Source organism: Electrona antarctica (assembly GCF_951216825.1).
Source record: "Electrona antarctica genome assembly, chromosome: 13".
Classification (NCBI taxonomy): domain Eukaryota; kingdom Metazoa; phylum Chordata; class Actinopteri; order Myctophiformes; family Myctophidae; genus Electrona; species Electrona antarctica.
In genome coordinates, this window is record NC_136794.1 from 4,353,194 (window position 1) to 4,371,113 (window position 17,920).

General features: G+C 45.8%; 1 protein-coding gene across 1 annotated transcript in view; it reads left to right on the forward strand.

The window, feature by feature from the left end:
• The window catches only part of slc49a4 (solute carrier family 49 member 4), an 88,902-nt gene that overhangs the window by 14,176 nt on the left and 56,806 nt on the right, over positions 1-17,920 (forward strand). The window contains exons 3-4 of the mRNA XM_079518684.1: positions 5,247-5,608; positions 14,382-14,511. Coding sequence (XP_079374810.1) covers positions 5,247-5,608; positions 14,382-14,511 — 492 coding nt within the window. The remainder of the gene's footprint in view (positions 1-5,246; positions 5,609-14,381; positions 14,512-17,920) is intronic.

A 17,920-nucleotide genomic window follows, 5' to 3' on the forward strand; every position in this document is an offset into this window, starting at 1 on the left:
TTTTAATCCATTTTGGGCGGGAACCCCTTTTGGTGTTTTTGAGTGGTGCAAACCACTCCAACAACCAGCTTTGTCTGTATCTATGTGTCTATGTATGTGTGTACCTGTACGTGGTCCCATTGTTGAAAAATCGTGAAAATGTGGCACAAAAATTTGAATATATATTCTTTCAGAGCGAACGTTTTTAACTCAAATCTTTGCTTCTGGAGGGTTCCTGGAATAACATATTTTCAGATAGGGGTCGGCGGCCAAATACATATATTTCTGGGGCTCCTTAATATGAAAATGTTTGAGAACCACTGACATAGAAACATAGGGTTTTTCAAGAAAACTGTCAGGATTTAGAAGACATTTGTAGAATCGTCCTCAGGTCTAAATGGGTTAATTGAAAACCCTAAATATCCCAGGATCTTAGTTACATTTTAGATATGCTGGTCCAGATATGAACCGGAGTACAGCCTAAAGGTGGCCTTACACTAGCCGATAATCGGGCATTTTTTGACGCTCGGGGGGTGCCCGACTCAATCGATCTGCTCGGGGCCGCTCAAAGCGCGATCGGGATCGGCCCGATCAAGAATGTTTGATATTTGCTCTGCCCTGCTCCGATTATCCTGTAGTGTGTGGCGCTATCAGATTTCAGATTGAAAAAAATCGGCTAGTGTAAGGCCACCTTTAGATCGTCAGATAGTGAGATCTCTCTAGGGTTGTATCTCACTTCATTACCTGTAGTCAGTGGATATTAATACAATCTGGGAATACATGTCTTACCAAGAATTTTCTTCACCAATGTGTTTGTAAAGTTGTCTACTAACATATCCCACATTGGTTTATATTCAACCACCCATAGGGGAACTTTTGACAGCTGCTGAAAGTTGGGGTACCATCAACAGCCAATATATGGCAAAAAGTTCTAAATTTCATAATGCTTTAAGTAGCATGTGACATGTCAAACTAGGGTGTTTACATGATTCTGAATCCATTCCCAAGCATTCGTTTTTCACGAAAAACACTCCTTGGGCTAAAAATGTCCATAGCCGTCATCACAAATGTGATGAGGTCAGCACATTTGGGCATATTTGGGCAAGTGGCTATGGTCAAACTAGGGGGTTTTCATGATTCTGAACCCATTCCAAGCATTAGTTTTGCACTAAAAACGGGGCAATCAGGCTTTCACTGCCTGGGTCCCACCAAGGCTTTGTAATGCCGTGCCTGAGGATCTAAGACAGGCAAAGTCAGTCAAGGCCTATTCATACTATAGTAAGGAGGACAACTTCATGAATGGAATAATATTTATTGAATATAAAATGAGCAATATATTTTATTATGGTTTGGCGATTGAATTGGATCTGTTTTTTTAGGTACTCTGATCAAGCGAATCAGTCCCAACCATAAAGGGACTCTGAATCCCCAGTACCTAAACAGCAGATCCAAAACGACAGGTGGTAGCTGGGGTGGAGGAGGGTGAGACGGGTGGTAGCTGGGGTGGAGGAGGGTGAGACAGGTGGTAGCTGGGGTGGAGGAGGGTGAGACGGGTGGTAGCTGGGGTGGAGGAGGGTGAGACAGGCGGTAGCTGGGGTGGAGGAGGGTGAGACAGGTGGTAGCTGGGGTGGAGGAGGGTGAGACGGGTGGTAGCTGGGGTGGAGGAGGGTGAGACGGGTGGTAGCTGGGGTGGAGGAGGGTGAGACAGGTGGTAGCTGGGGTGGAGGAGGGTGAGACAGGTGGTAGCTGGGGTGGAGGAGGGTGAGACGGGTGGTAGCTGGGGTGGAGGAGGGTGAGACAGGTGGTAGCTGGGGTGGAGGAGGGTGAGACAGGTGGTAGCTGGGGTGGAGGAGGGTGAGACAGGCGGTAGCTGGGGTGGAGGAGGGTGAGACGGGTGGTAGCTGGGGTGGAGGAGGGTGAGACGGGTGGTAGCTGGGGTGGAGGAGGGTGAGACGGGTGGTAGCTGGGGTGGAGGAGGGTGAGACGGGTGGTAGCTGGGGTGGAGGAGGGTGAGACAGGTGGTAGCTGGGGTGGAGGAGGGTGAGACAGGCGGTAGCTGGGGTGGAGGAGGGTGAGACAGGCGGTAGCTGGGGTGGAGGAGGGTGAGACAGGCGGTAGCTGGGGTGGAGGAGGGTGAGACAGGCGGTAGCTGGGGTGGAGGAGGGTGAGACAGGCGGTAGCTGGGGTGGAGGAGAGTGAGACAGGCGGTAGCTGGGGTGGAGGAGGGTGAGACAGGTGGTAGCTGGGGTGGAGGAGGGTGAGACAGGTGGTAGCTGGGGTGGAGGAGGGTGAGACGGGTGGTAGCTGGGGTGGAGGAGGGTGAGACGGGTGGTAGCTGGGGTGGAGGAGGGTGAGACGGGTGGTAGCTGGGGTGGAGGAGGGTGAGACGGGTGGTAGCTGGGGTGGAGGAGGGTGAGACGGGTGGTAGCTGGGGTGGAGGAGGGTGATACGGGTGGTAGCTGGGGTGGAGGAGGGTGAGACGGGTGGTAGCTGGGGTGGAGGAGGGTGAGACAGGCGGTAGCTGGGGTGGAGGAGGGTGAGACAGGTGGTAGCTGGGGTGGAGGAGGGTGAGACAGGTGGTAGCTGGGGTGGAGGAGGGTGAGGCAGGCGGTAGCTGGGGTGGAGGAGGGTGAGGCAGGCGGTAGCTGGGGTGGAGGAGGGTGAGACAGGCGGTAGCTGGGGTGGAGGAGGGTGAGACAGGTGGTAGCTGGGGTGGAGGAGGGTGAGACGGGTGGTAGCTGGGGTGGAGGAGGGTGAGACGGGTGGTAGCTGGGGTGGAGGAGGGTGAGACAGGTGGTAGCTGGGGTGGAGGAGGGTGAGACAGGTGGTAGCTGGGGTGGAGGAGGGTGAGACAGGTGGTAGCTGGGGTGGAGGAGGGTGAGACAGGCGGTAGCTGGGGTGGAGGAGGGTGAGACAGGCGGTAGCTGGGGTGGAGGAGGGTGAGACAGGCGGTAGCTGGGGTGGAGGAGGGTGAGACAGGCGGTAGCTGGGGTGGAGGAGGGTGAGACGGGTGGTAGCTGGGGTGGAGGAGGGTGAGACGGGTGGTAGCTGGGGTGGAGGAGGGTGAGACGGGTGGTAGCTGGGGTGGAGGAGGGTGAGACGGGTGGTAGCTGGGGTGGAGGAGGGTGAGACGGGTGGTAGCTGGGGTGGAGGAGGGTGAGACGGGTGGTAGCTGGGGTGGAGGAGGATGATACGGGTGGTAGCTGGGGTGGAGGAGGGTGAGACGGGTGGTAGCTGGGGTGGAGGAGGGTGAGACAGGTGGTAGCTGGGGTGGAGGAGGGTGAGACAGGTGGTAGCTGGGGTGGAGGAGGGTGAGACGGGTGGTAGCTGGGGTGGAGGAGGGTGAGACGGGTGGTAGCTGGGGTGGAGGAGGGTGAGACAGGTGGTAGCTGGGGTGGAGGAGGGTGAGACAGGTGGTAGCTGGGGTGGAGGAGGGTGAGACAGGTGGTAGCTGGGGTGGAGGAGGGTGAGACAGGTGGTAGCTGGGGTGGAGGAGGATGAGACAGGTGGTAGCTGGGGTGGAGGAGGGTGAGACAGGTGGTAGCTGGGGTGGAGGAGGGTGAGACAGGTGGTAGCTGTGGTAAAGTAGCAGGTGGTAAACCTCCAGTTTAAATAGCCGGTATGAAGATGGAATGAGTGTGTGATTGGATGAAGTGAATCATGTGAATGAAAACGTGATGCTGAGGTGGCCCAATGAACGGCCGGCAGCAATTAACTGCACTGAGTTTCCCGAGTGAACTTGCTCCGTGCATGTCTGTGACAGGCGCAATGCTCATTAGTAGTACAAATTCGTTTTTATCTTTATTTTCATAGCTTTATTATTATGGTTGTTCGGTTGACATATCATTACAGTATTGCAGAAATCGCCAAACTTACATTTCACTGCTTGTAGTATGTTGTTGTAGTATGCTTGTAGTATGCTTGTAGTATGTTGTAGTATGTTGTAGTATGCTTGTAGTATGTTGTAGTATGTTGTATGTTTCAGTGACAAATTGACCTTGTGATTCATGACTCTTGACCACGTAACCCATCCTTGGTCACGTCAGTCTTTCTCTCTCTCTCTCTCTCTCTCTCTCTCTCTCTCTCTTTCTCTCCTTCTCTCTCTTTCTCCTATCATTTCCTTGTACTTCCCCCCCCCCCCCCCTGTCTTGGCTTAGCCCCTGTGAGATGGCTCTGGGTGAACAACGGTGTCCTCGCTGAGCACACAGACAGACAATCAATCAGCCGTACGGTACGGGGGGTCCCCGGGGGACCGGGCTGGCAGTCTCAGACAGACTGTTCTAGCCCATTTTGGGCAGGAACCCCTCTTGGTGTTATCATTATCTTATGCTTTATAGCTACAAGCTCGTAGCGCGCCACCGAGTGGCGCGCTACGAGCTTGTAGGTCTGCTATTTTTGAAAAATCAAAGAAGGACTGACATATAAAAACTGTCAGGATGTAGAAGACATTTTTATAATCTGATCTCAGGTCAAAATGGGCTAGAGGGAGCTGTCCGCTGAGCAGCTGAGAGGGTGGTGGTGTGGTGCTTTGGTGAGGGCATCGCGGGACGTCTCCGAGTGTCTTCTGATTGATTCTCTGTCTTCTTCTTGCACAACTCACACGGATTGTGCAAGACGGGGATGGGTCCGGTCTGGAACTTTGGATTGCGGGGGTTGGCAGCACCAGGATGGCAGCCTGTTTTTAAATCCCTCTCCCCTCCCCTCCCCTCCTTTTTCTATTGCGACAGCACTTAAAATGTTTTTCATAAACAGTTTTTTTGGTGTTTTTCCTCAGTGTTGGTTTCGTCGACTAAAACTAAGACGAAAAATGTTTGTCGACTACCTTTTTTCACTGACGAAAACTAAAAGGAAACTAAATGAAAACTAAGCTACGACGACTAAAACTAAGACTAAATATACTGACAATTTCGTCAACAAATAAAAACTAGACATGTTAGGAAGGGACTAGTGGACAAGAGATCCAGTGTAAGTCATTTTACACTTGGTTGCATGCTGAAAATAGCAGATCTACAAGCTAACAACGCGTCGCTATTGTCATTACAACGGCATCAAGGCCCGCAGAAATACATTTTAGTCGACAAAAAAACTAGATTTAGTTGACTAAAACTAGACTAACACTAAGACATTCCAGGTGACTTAAAAATGTGACTGAAACTAAATGAAAAGTTTTGAAAACTATTGAGACTATGACTAAAAGTAAAAACTAAAATCAAAATGTGCTGCCAAAAACAAACACTGTTCCTCACCTCCCCTCTCCCTCCTCCAAGGTTGATCCACGGCGGTCAGCTGCTCAACGGCCTGGCCGGCCCCACCATCATGAGCGCCGGTCCGCTGCTCTCCACCACGTGGTTCGCCCCCGACCAGAGGGCCACCGCCACGGCCGTGGCCTCGCTCGTCAGCTACCTGGGCGCCGCCACGTCCTTCGTGGTGGGGCCGCTGCTGGTGCCGGCGCCCAACGACACCATCACTCACCACTACAAGGCGGCGGCCACGTCCTTTGTGGTGGGGCCGCTGCTGGTGCCGGCGCCCAACGACACCATCACTCACCACTACAAGGCGGCGGCGGCGCCGGTGGCGCCGTTCTCCGACGACTACATCCGAGACAGGATCCAGCTGCTTATGTATTCGGGTACGGTACAAGCAGTGTTGTTGTTTTCGTCGAATTTTTTTTTTAACATATGTTTATTGATTTTTCTTTACAACAACAATAGTAATTTCAAAACAATTATTCACATATATTTTCCCCCCCACATCCCCATGGCAGCGCAAATACAAACAAAATCTTCGAAGAAACATCAGGAAATGTCCATATTTACAGAACAAATAATAATAATAATAACAAAAAAAACACAAAAAATCCGTTGACTAATTTAACTTTTCAGGTTAGTTAGTTAGTTTCATTTATTGTCCACGTTACCCAGGGGGCAAAGGGGGTTGACCTGCATTTGTCATAACATACAAAGTTGTCCACCAGAAATAATATCTATGACCCCATAGGATCACAACCTATATGGACAACTCGGTCAATTTTGTTGCGAAAGTCCAATATGGCCGCCCCCAATATTAGCCCCTATTAGTTATAATGGGGGGTGAATAGGGCACATTTTTAAACTGAGATATTTCCACGAAACTTCTCAGGTTGATCAATGATATGAATACGAACATTTTTTGTATTGCAAGTTTCCATGAAATCCAATATGGCCGCCACAATATGGCCGCCACAATATTAGCACCAAGAAAATAGGTTTTGGCTCTAACTTCTGAACCAGATGAGCTAGAAATGCAAACTTGGTGTCTATTTCATGGTTTCTGACCATGAGAGACTCAATTGAATACCTATTTTTATTATTGGGTGTTTCTGGAGCCTTATTGTGCATATTTACAAGATGGTGGCTACCCGAAATAGTGCTTTACCATGATTTCTACCATGATTGTTGACTGTTTTGGCAAACACAAGCAATATTAATCCATTGGCTAAGATTCATGGCACAGAAGGAACATATTTTCTTGAGCTTGCATATTGTCAAAATGGCTGCAAACATGAAAAAGAAAAGAGACATTACATTTCCTGTCAGATCCTATTACCCAGGGTGGCAAACCACCCCTTTTTGGATACCTGCATTTGCCATAACATCAAAGGTTGTCCACCAGAAATATCTATGACCCAACCTATATGGACACACCGGTCAATATCTTTGCTGGAAATCCAATATGGCCACCACAATATTAGCCCCCCATTAGCCTATAATGCGGGTAAATAGGGCAACATTTTAACTGAGGGATATTCCCACGAAACTTCACAGGTTGATCAATGATATGAATACCATAATGGTTTGTATTGGAAGTTTCCATGATATCCAATATGGCCACCACAATACTAGCACCCAGAAAATAGGTTTGTCTCTAAATTCAGAACCAGATGAGCTATAAATACAAACTCATGGTTTCTAACCACGAGAGAGATATATACATATTTTAGCCATACTTTCCCTCTATTAAGTATTATTGTTCTGGGGTGTTTATTTGCAGAAAGACATCCCTCTGGCTGTATTTTGGTTTTGTTCTACTGTTTCTGTTGGCATTTCCTCTGTTTATGTTGACAATCATCCCTGGTAGGGACGTGCATCGTCAAGCCGGACATCCCTTCCTTCACTGAGTATGGATGGTCTCTCAGTGATGGTCCCCTGTCCATCTAGAGCCAGCATGGCCTATGCCAGAAAATCTGTTCATGTGCCAGGGACTGGAGACAAGATGCATGCAGCAGCTTCACTCCATTCCTGACTGGGGATGCATCACCATTATCTTGGACTCTGGCTGGCATCCTGTCATGAAAGGACGCAATGAGAGAGATCAATGTCCCTGGACAGCCAAACTTGCCAGGGATCTGCCACAGGCCCTCACGATTGACTGTGTGAAAGGCCTTGGTGAGGTCGACAAACACCATATAGAGACCCTTCTGCTCTCTGCACTTTTCTTGCAGCTGGCAAATGGAAAAGATCATGTTACAGGTACCTCTGCCTCCGTGGAAACCACATTGGGATCCAGGGACAACATTCTCAGCATGGCTGATAAGCCGGTTGAGGATGATTCTTGCTAAGATCTTTCCTGTGATGTTCAGGACTCAGGAGGGCTATACCATGATGGTTATCGCAGTATGCCCCATCCCCTTTCCTCTTGTAAACATGCACTATGGATGCGTCTTTGGCGATGCACGTCCCTGCCAGGTATGATTGTCAACATAAACAGAGGAAATGCCAACAAACAGTAGAACAAAACCAAAATACAGCCAGAGGGACGTCTTTCTGCAAAGAAACACCCCAGAACAATAATATCTTTCGTGGTTAGAAACCATGAGTTTGTATTTCTAGCTCATCTTGTTCAGAATTTAGAGCCAAACCTATTTTCTGGGTGCTAGTATTGTGGTGGCCATAATGGATATCATGGAAACTTCCAATACAAAAAAATATGGTATTCATATCATTGATCAACCTGTGAAGTTTTGTGGAAATATCCCTCAGTTAAAAATGTTGTCCTATTCACCCGCATTATAGGCTAATGGGGGCTAATATTGTGGTGGCCATATTGGATTTCCAGCAAAGAAATTGACCGGTGTGTCCACATAGGTTGTGATTCTATTGGGTCATATATCTTTCTGGTGGACAACCTTTGATGTTATGGCAAATGCAGGTATCCAAAAAAGGAGTGGTTTGCCCCCCTGGGTAATAGGATCTGACAGGAAATGTAATGTCTTTTCTTTTTTTTATGTTTGCAGCCATTTTGACAATATGCAAGCTCAAGAAAATATGTTCCTTCTGTGCCATGAATCTTAGCCAATGGATTAATATTGCTTGTGTTTGCCAAAACAGTCAACAATCATGGTAGAAATCATGGTAAAACACTATTTCGGGTAGCCACCATCTTGTAAATATGCACAATAAGGGTCCAGACACACCCAATAATGAAAAGAGGTATTCCATTGAGTCTCTCATGGTCAGAAACCATGAAATAGACACCAAGTTTGCATTTCTAGCTTATCTGGTTCAGAAGTTAGAGCCAAAACCTTTTTTTTTGGTGCTAATAATGTGGCGGCCATATTGTGGCGGCCATATTGGATTTCATGGAAACTTGCAATACAAAACATGTTCGTATTCATATCATTGATCAACCTGAGAAGTTTCGTGGAAATATCTCTCAGTTTAACAAATTGCCCTATTCACCCCCCATTATAACTAATAGGGGCTAATATTGGGGGCGGCCATATTGGACTTTCGCAACAAAATTGACCGAGTTGTCCATATAGGTTGTGATCCTATGGGGTCATAGATATTATTTCTGGTGGACAACTTTGTATGTTATGACAAATGCAGGTTTCCTAAAAAAAGGGTGGTTTGCCCCCTGGGTACGTGTGGAAATTTGTCTTCGGTCTCAACAGTAAAAACAATCGGCTACAACAACAGTAACAACACTTACACAATTATTTTTGGCAAATACATTAAAAAACAACAAATCTAGCGAGACATGGTATAATTTAGTGCCTTAATGGCATTTGGGATGAAGGGATTTAAAAAAATGTTACGGTTAGCTTTTGGTACTTTGTACTGTCTACCAGAGGGAAGTAGTTGGAACTCCCTGCAGAGTGGATGAGAGGAGGTCATTTGCTAGAAAGCCTGCAGTTTCTATTAGCTTGGATTCCCCCATCGATGATGTCACTGGAGGAACGGGTTTCTGAACTGCCCACAGCCCTCCTATGAGACACAGACCGAGTAGGAAAGAAATGGCGCCATTTTATCATGATTGTTAGTGAGGGACTGTTATATGAAGATGGGTTGAAAAGTGGTCCTTTTAAGACGAAAAATGTTCGTCGACTACCTTTTTTTCACTGGTGAAAACTAAATAGAAACTAAATGAAGACTAAGCTATGATGACTAAAACTACGAACAACGAATACAAACTAGACTAAAATGTTAGGAAGGGGACTAGTGGACAAGAGATCAGTATAAGTCATTTTACACTTGGTTGCATGCTGAAAATAGCCGATCTACAAGCTCACAACGTGTCACGCTGCGGTGCGTCAAAATACATTTTAGTCGACTGAATCGACTGTAGATTTAGTCGACTAAGATCTTATGATATTTAGTCGACTAAAACTAGACTAACACTAAAACATTCTGCGTGACTAAAATGTGAGTGAAACTAAATGAAAACTATTGAAGAGACTATGGGCTATATCTTGCGCCACCCTTATCACTTTATCCCTAAACTAATTTGCCATCTTTTACTATTTAAAAAACCTTTTAAAATAGTTCAAATCTCCGATCTACAAGCTCACAACGTCTCAATGTAGATCGGCTAGTTGAACTATTTAAAAAAAAAAATCAAAATAGTAAAAAATGGCAAAATACGTTTAGGGATAAGGGGTGGCGCAAGATGGAGCCCTATGACTAAAACTAAAATCTGACGGACAGGAAAGGAACATGACACACACACACACACACACACACACACACACACACACACACACACACACACACACACACACACACACACACACACACACACACACACACACACACACACACACACACACAAACACAGCCACACACACACTCTCGAGGTGTTGGGGGGATCGATAGTGTCACAGTGCATCATGTCTGTCAGCTCAGCCGAGACATACTAATAATACGATATGGTTCGAAGGCGGGAGGCAGAGAGTTCTTTTCACCAATACCGAGGGGGTAAAAAACAACCTGACAATAATCTTCATAACGGCCTTTCTGAAAAATAGATTGCCCAGAATGTTCTGCTTAACTGATTCAGAAAATTAAAAAGCATGCCGGGGAAAAATAGAATCCTCACACACAGTAATAGATTTGAGGCTTTTTGTTTGACCTAAAGATTGCATTCCCATTTAATTTTCACAAGGACAAAACAGACACGTTTTTGCAAAAGAAATCCTGAGAGTTTGAGGTCGTCAGGAAGTATTAATATAAGGTCGGTCAGGCATTTTGGAGAGAATGAAAGGTTCTCCTCTTTGAAGTGCAAAATGTTCCACACCTGTGGAAAGCCACCAATCAACAGCTTTAAAATGAAAGGACGAGAAAAGGGTGACTGGAAGATTGATGCATGCTGGCATGTATAACCCTGCCTGCCGGCAAGTAATGTGCAGCTGCCTCTCAATCAATCCACCATATTATCCCATTTAGACCTGGGAACGATTCTAAAAGAAATGTCTTCTAAATCATGACAGTTTTCTGAAAAACCTCATGTTTCTATAGCAGTGGTGCTCAATATTTCATGTCAAGGAACCCCAAAAATTATATGTAATTGGCCGCCGACCCCCATCTGAAAATATGTTGGGACCTCCCCACCAGAAGCAAAGATTTGAGTTAAAAATGTCCGCTCTGAAAGAATATATATTCAAAGATTTGCACTACATTTTCACGATTTTTCAAAAAATAGCAGACCTACAAGCTCATAGCGCGGCACTCGGTGCCGCGCTATGAGCTTGTAGATCTGCTATTTTTCAATAGCTAAAGTATAACGTTACGCTTAAAACACCGAAAGGGGTTCCCCGCCCAGAATGGGTTATGGCAGGGGACAGAAGGAGAGTGATTTGCGGGATTCTTTTTCTGGAAAATGGGACTAGTTGAAAAAAGTCCTTGTTGCCACTCCATCTTGTTGTGTGACAAGATGTGTCTATACCAGGATCTCATGCCAAGCTGTGCGCGGCGCGTTGCCAAGTCGGATGGGGTTGGGAGAGTTTTGTAAGAGGGGACTGGCAGTGTTTACTCTGTCTATACACTACAGGGAGGCGAGTGTCGCTTTCCTTACCGGATCCCTGTAAGGCTGAGCTCACACCTTTAATGCAATTCTCGTGCTCGTTGGATGCTTGTTGTGTTGTGTCATGGCCACCCAATGCATTTCCAATGGAGGTCACATGGTTTGACACAACATTGTGTTGTATGAGGGGGAGGGGCACAGTCGAAACACAGCTGAAAGCCATACAACAGACCCCTCCCCCTATGTTGTGTCAAACCATGTGACCTCCATTGGAAATGCATTGGGCGGCCATGACACAACACAAAATGCATCCAACGAGCACAGAGCATTGCATTAACCGTGTGAGTGCACCCTAAGGGTGCACTCACACGGTTAATGCAATTCTTGTGCTCGTTGGATGCTCGTTGGGTAGTGTCATGGCCGCCCAATGCATTTCCAATGGAGGTCACATGGTTTGACCCAACATTGTGTTGTGTGAGGGGGAGGGGCGCAGTCGTGTTGGGTCAAACCATGTGACCTCCATTGGAAATGCATTGGGCCGCTGGGCGGCCATGACACAACACCCAACGAGCACAGAGAATTGCATGAAAGGTGTGAGCTCAGCCTAAGGCCTCACTCAGACCTTTACTGCATTGCTGTATGCTTGTTGGATGAATGTTGTGTAGTGTCATGGCCGCCCCAATGCATTTCCAATGGGAGTCACATGGTTTGACACAACATTTGTGTTGTATGAGGGGGACGGGCGCAGTCGAAACACAGCCGAAAGCCATACGACAGCTTGTAGTCCAAAATGTGGACTACAAACCATGTGACTTCCATTGGGGCGGCCATGACACTACACAACATTCATCCAACAAGCATACAGCAATGCAGTAAAGGTCTGAGTGAGGCCTAACATGGCAACGACCCCTTCTGTGACAGGAGGATAGCACTGCCAGAAATAATAATAATACAACTTTGTTTGTATAGCACCTTTCATGACATGAAATGCAGCTCAAAGTGCTTTACAGAGCAATGGAGAAAGAAAAAAAAACCTAGGCATAAAACATTAAAATAATAGCAGTAATGCAATACAGTGAACTAATGAATTTAAAAGATCAATTAAAAGCAAGAGTGTAGAAGGTCTTGAGCTGCGCTTTAAAAATGTCTACAGAGGCTGCCTGTCGAAGGTACAGTGGGAGTTTGTTCCACGCCGTCGGCCCCTAGAAGCAGAAAGCTGCTTCACCGTGTTTTTTAGTTGACATTTTTTTAGGCACAGCGAGCAGGCCAGCAGTGGCCACCAAGACCTGAGGGGGCGGTTTGGGACATGTTTAGGCAGGCAGTCATGTGGGTAGGAAGGTGCGAGACCATTGAGAGCTTTATAAACAAGTAAAATAATTTTAAAATCAATCCTAAGAATAACCGGAACCGGATGCAGTGAAGCTAAAACTGGAGTAATATGTTCTCTCATCTTATTTTTAGTTTAACTTTGGCTGACACATTTTGGACAAGTTGTAATCTGACTCGGTGCCGCGCTATGAGCTTGTAGATCTGCTATTTTCAACGGCTAAAGCATAACATAATGCTTAAAACACCAAAAGGGGTTCCCGTTTTAAGATGCGTTCAGACTTGGGATTGAGTGGATTGAGCGGATTGTTTCCGGGTCGTGGGTTTCCGAGTAAAAGCGGCCATGTCTTTCCGGCACCCCAGAGCTCCTATTTTGAAGGACTTCCGGCACTGATTGTGTTGATACCTAATAAAAATGGTGGGCGGTCTGTGAACCTGAAACTGTTTGAAAACCTGCAGATCAAAAAATCTGGCTCCATCCAAGTTCTCTAATAAAATGGGGCTTTTGATACATTATTTAGAGTCCTCCAACTTGACATGTCTTTGATTCAACTTTTGGCACAAACGGGACGAACCCGAGGCGAATATTTCAATTCAAGTCTGAACGCACATTTACAGTGTTATTTATATTTATCCTTACTTGTTTGCTTAGTTAGTTAAAACGTTCCAAAAATAGAAACTTTCATAAAATATGAATATACTCACTGTGAATCTGTTGGTAAAAAAATGAGTCGGGCTCTAAAATGGACTATTTGACTGACTGACTATATTTTTAACATACCCAGTTCTGTCCACTGCTGAAAGGAACAGCATGTAAAAACGTTTTGATTGATTGATTGAAAATTGTATTAACAGTTTGCAGAATTACAGTACATTTCAAGCACAAACTCAATACAAAGGCTGTTAACTGTGAGTGGACGACCCAATTAAGCATTACACTTGTTTACAACAGGGTCCACCATGTTCAATTCATCAAAACATTTAGAGACGTACAAATAGACACTTCTATATAGACAAAGAACAGAACAGGAATTCATCATAAGTTCCCAATGTCACCGCCAGAGTAGGAGAGTAGCGACACGCTTTGATCTCGCCGCAAAGCGGGTGCCTATAGAGCGTCGCAGTCCCGCCCCCTACCATGGCCCAGGAAATGATTCTCCGTTCATTTTCCTCATAGACATTTCAGAAAGTATTTATTTAAAGACGTTTACGCCGCGGACAAAGCCAACTCGAGTCGTGACAGATCATGACAACAAACACAATTCTTTGGGCCGAACAAATAATTAGAAAGAAGAAAAAAACGGCAGGTTACAACACTTTTTTTGTTGTTTTTCTTCTTTGTAATTATTTGTTTGGTCCAAAATATTGTGTTTATTGTCATGAGTTGTCACGACTCGAGTTGGCTTTGTCCGCGGCTTAACCGTCTTTAAATAAATACTTTTTGAAATGTCTATGGGAAAAATGCATTGGGATTCATTTCCTGGGCCATGGTATGGGGCGAGACTGCAACGCTCTATGGGCTATAGTTCCAAACATTGCTCCTATGGCTGGAACTATCCCATTGAGATAGAATGAGCACTTCCGCATTCCATTGTTACAATGGGAGTCAACGCTAGTGTCGCCACTCTCTTACTAGATTACTCTGGTCACGTTGGATGGATCGGTCTGGTCAGGTGATCGGTGATGATGATGATTACAGCTCTCTTCTCCATAAAAATAACCTGTTTCCCCCCCATGTCTCTCTCTCTCTCTCTCTCTCTCTCGTGTCCGTGTGTGTCTGAACACCCTGGCTCCAGAGTTCGGAGCGATCGCCGTGCTATTTGCCGCCGTCCTGCTCTACTTCCCGTCACGACCACCCATGCCCCCGAGCGTAGCCGCTGCCAGCCAGAGACTCAGCTACAGGAGTAGCATCTGCAAACTCCTTAGGTACGCGCGCACGCGCACACAAACACACACACACACACACACACACACACACACACACACACACACACACACACACACACACACACACACATTGATGATTGATTAATTTTATTTGGTGACATAAAAGAAGAGAACAAGCATGCATCACCGAGGATGAAAACACAATCAAGCCTGGGGGCTTTCCATTGCGGTCCTCTTCAACAGAAAAACAAACACTAAAATAAATGACAAATGGGGCACCCGCTGGCCTAGCGGTCCAGGCGCATCATGCCACATATAGGCACTGGCTCGTGACGGCGTGTCACGTGTTCGAGTCCCGTTCATGATGACCTTTGCCGTGTGTCTCTCCCCTTCTCTCTCTCTCTCTCTCTCTCTCTCTCTCTCTTTTCTGTCTATCTTCACTTGATACTTTCAATGAAGGCAAAAAGCCAAAAATAAACTGATATGAAAAACAAATGGCATCACAACAACAATCATATCACATAACAGATATAGGTACACCAGGAATGTCATCATTTGTGACCAGATTTGACTGAGAGCCTGCCATCGCGCAACATCCAGCTTTTCACCAGAGGAGAAAAACCTTTTTAGGGTTAATAGCACAGGCAGACTGTTCACATACTAGAGCATGTCTGAAATAAGTGGCAGAGCTGAAATCGACATGTAAATATGAAATAAATGCTTAAACATGTAGCTAGGTGTAATGTTAGAGTCCACAGAAGTGAACCTTTTCAAGCCTGTTTTCTCAACTCACTGTTTCTCTGCAAGACATGACTCTATAAGCCATATCTCCAAAACTGGTGGGTCAAACCACCAAGCTTTCATATGACATGAAAAAAACGAAAATTAAAAGAAAAAATCCAATGGCAGTCCCTCAGTCAAATTTGGCCACATTAACCGTTTCCGTCCGTAGGACGTCACCACACGTCCTAGGGGTCCCAATCGAAGTGTACATACGACGTCCTCAGACGTCCTAGCGCATCCTCAATGATACCGGGCGAGATAAGAATATTCAGATTTTTTTCCTTTTTTTTTATTTGTCAGTTCGCCTTTCGGCTACCGTATGCTACACTCTAGACTCTTGTTAGCTTACCATTGACTTAGCTGTTACCGCGGCAGAAAGAATGACTCGTCTCTCCTAATCCAGGGCGCTCTCCGTGGTTTTGAACGGATCGATATACTGGCGCTTCATTTCTGCTCCTCATCCGTCTCTCCCGCAAAATATGAACGCTTTTTGGATCATATATCGTATAAATTAAAACGATAGCAATGTAAGCTAGCAATGTAAAGAGAACTTTTTTGAGCGGATTGTTTCCGGGTCGTGGGTTTCCGAGTAAAAGCGGCCATGTCTTTCCGGCACCCCAGAGCTCCTATTTTGAAGGACTTCCAGCACTGATTGTGTTAATACCTAATACAAATGTTGGGGGGGGTCTGTGAACCTGAAACTGTTTGAAAACCCCCAGATGTAAAAGTCTGGCTCCATCCAAGTTCTCTAATAAAATGGGTCTTTTGATGCATTATTTAGAGTCATCCAACTTGACATGTCTTTGATTCTACTTTTGGCAAAGACGTGGAGATAAAGAAAATTAAAAAAAAGTGCTTAATTTGAAATGACTTTCAGTCCAATTATATTTGACATAAAGGGAAGAGAGCAATAGGGAGCCTTTAACGGTCCTCACTAACTACTAAGATTGGTTCCTTAATATTTGGGGACGTGTGCACATTTGTTCCTGTCTTAACCCGTTTAGGCCTGACCTCAAAATTTAAAAAAAATCACACCCGTGTGAACTGAGTGGTGCAACTCCCCCCCCCCCCCCCCCCCCCTCCCTCTCTCTCTCTCTCTCTCTCTCTCTCTCTCTCTCTCTCTCTCTCTCTCATTAGCAGGCAACAGTGCAGCACTATCTCTCTCTCTGTTTCTGGCCAACAGCGCCCCTACTGGTCACACACATACATACATAGTCACAAACATAGGTGAACAACACGGACATTGCTGTTCCTTGGAGTGGTTGCACCACTCAAAAATCTTCTAAATCCTCCAGTTTTCTGAAAAAAACATTTTCACGATTTTTCAAAAATAGCAGACCTACAAGCTCGTAGCGCGCCACTCGGTGGCGCGCTACGAGCTTGTAGATCTGCTATTTTTTCAATAGCTAAATGATAACATAATGTTTAAAACACCAAAAGGGGTTCCTGCCCAAAATGGGTTAAGTTAGAAAGTTAGAGAGAGTGAGGCAATGTTAACTTTAGGAAAGGATATGGAATCTTAACCCATTTAGACCTAAGTTCGATTCAACAAATGTCTTCAAAAATCACGACAGTTTTCAGAAAACCCCTCTGTTTCTATGTCAGTGGTTCTCAAACTATTTCATGTCAAGGACCCCCAAAATTATCTGCATTTGGCCTGCCGACCCCCATCTGAAAATATGTTGTTCCAGTCACCCCCCAGAAGCAAAGATTTGAGTTAAAAAACGTTCGCTCTGAAAAAATACGCATTCAAAGATTTGCGCCACTATTTTCACGATTTTTCAAAAAACAGCAGACCTACAAGCTCGTAGCGCGGCACTCGGTGACGCGCTACGAGCTTGTAGATCTGCTGTTTTTCAACAGCTAAAGCATAACATAATGCTTAAAAAAACACCAAAAGGTGTTTTCCCGCCCAAAATGGGTTAATGAAGAGTTCGTCGCCATGTGTCTGCTTCACACCATCAGCTGAGGTTGTTATTTAATGGGCTTCAAACAAATACAGTAGCAGGCGGCTCCCCCCCCCCCCTAGATTAATTACCCAAGCTTTAAAGCTGGCCCTGTGTCACCGTTTGAAAAATACATCAGTTTCTCTACTGTCAGGCACCAGTCATCAGTCTGTTGTAAAGGCGTCTCTATACTCTATGAGAGATGGTCAAGCAGTGACGTGCACAGACATTTAGAGCGGCAGGTGCTCAAGTGAAAAAAGGGCACCTTGTGCAACGCGTGGAACCAGCCGGTTGCCTTAATATGTTGACAAACATTGACGGAATTGTCAGTATACTTGGTCTCAGTTTTAGTCATCATAGCTTGGTTTCCATTTAGTTTTCGTCAGTGGAAAAAGGTAGTCGACGAACATTTTTCGTCTTAGTTTTCAGTAGACGAAATCAACACTGGGCTGGGAGTGAAGACAACTTGGCCTATAGCGTGTGAAAACGTGTACGTCACCAAGAGGGAGGCGGCGTCTGAAAAGCTAGGGACGGCCCTCTCGTGGGCATTCAATTCTAGCCCACATCACTCAGAATAGAGTGACGGTGGTATGTTTTTGTAAATATTGAGCTCGTTCAGGGCGACAACATAGTGAACCAACACCAGGATTGATAGAAAGAACGTCGGGCCCAAATACATTACAAGGAAAATGTTGTGAACAAACACGGCTGTGCTTAGA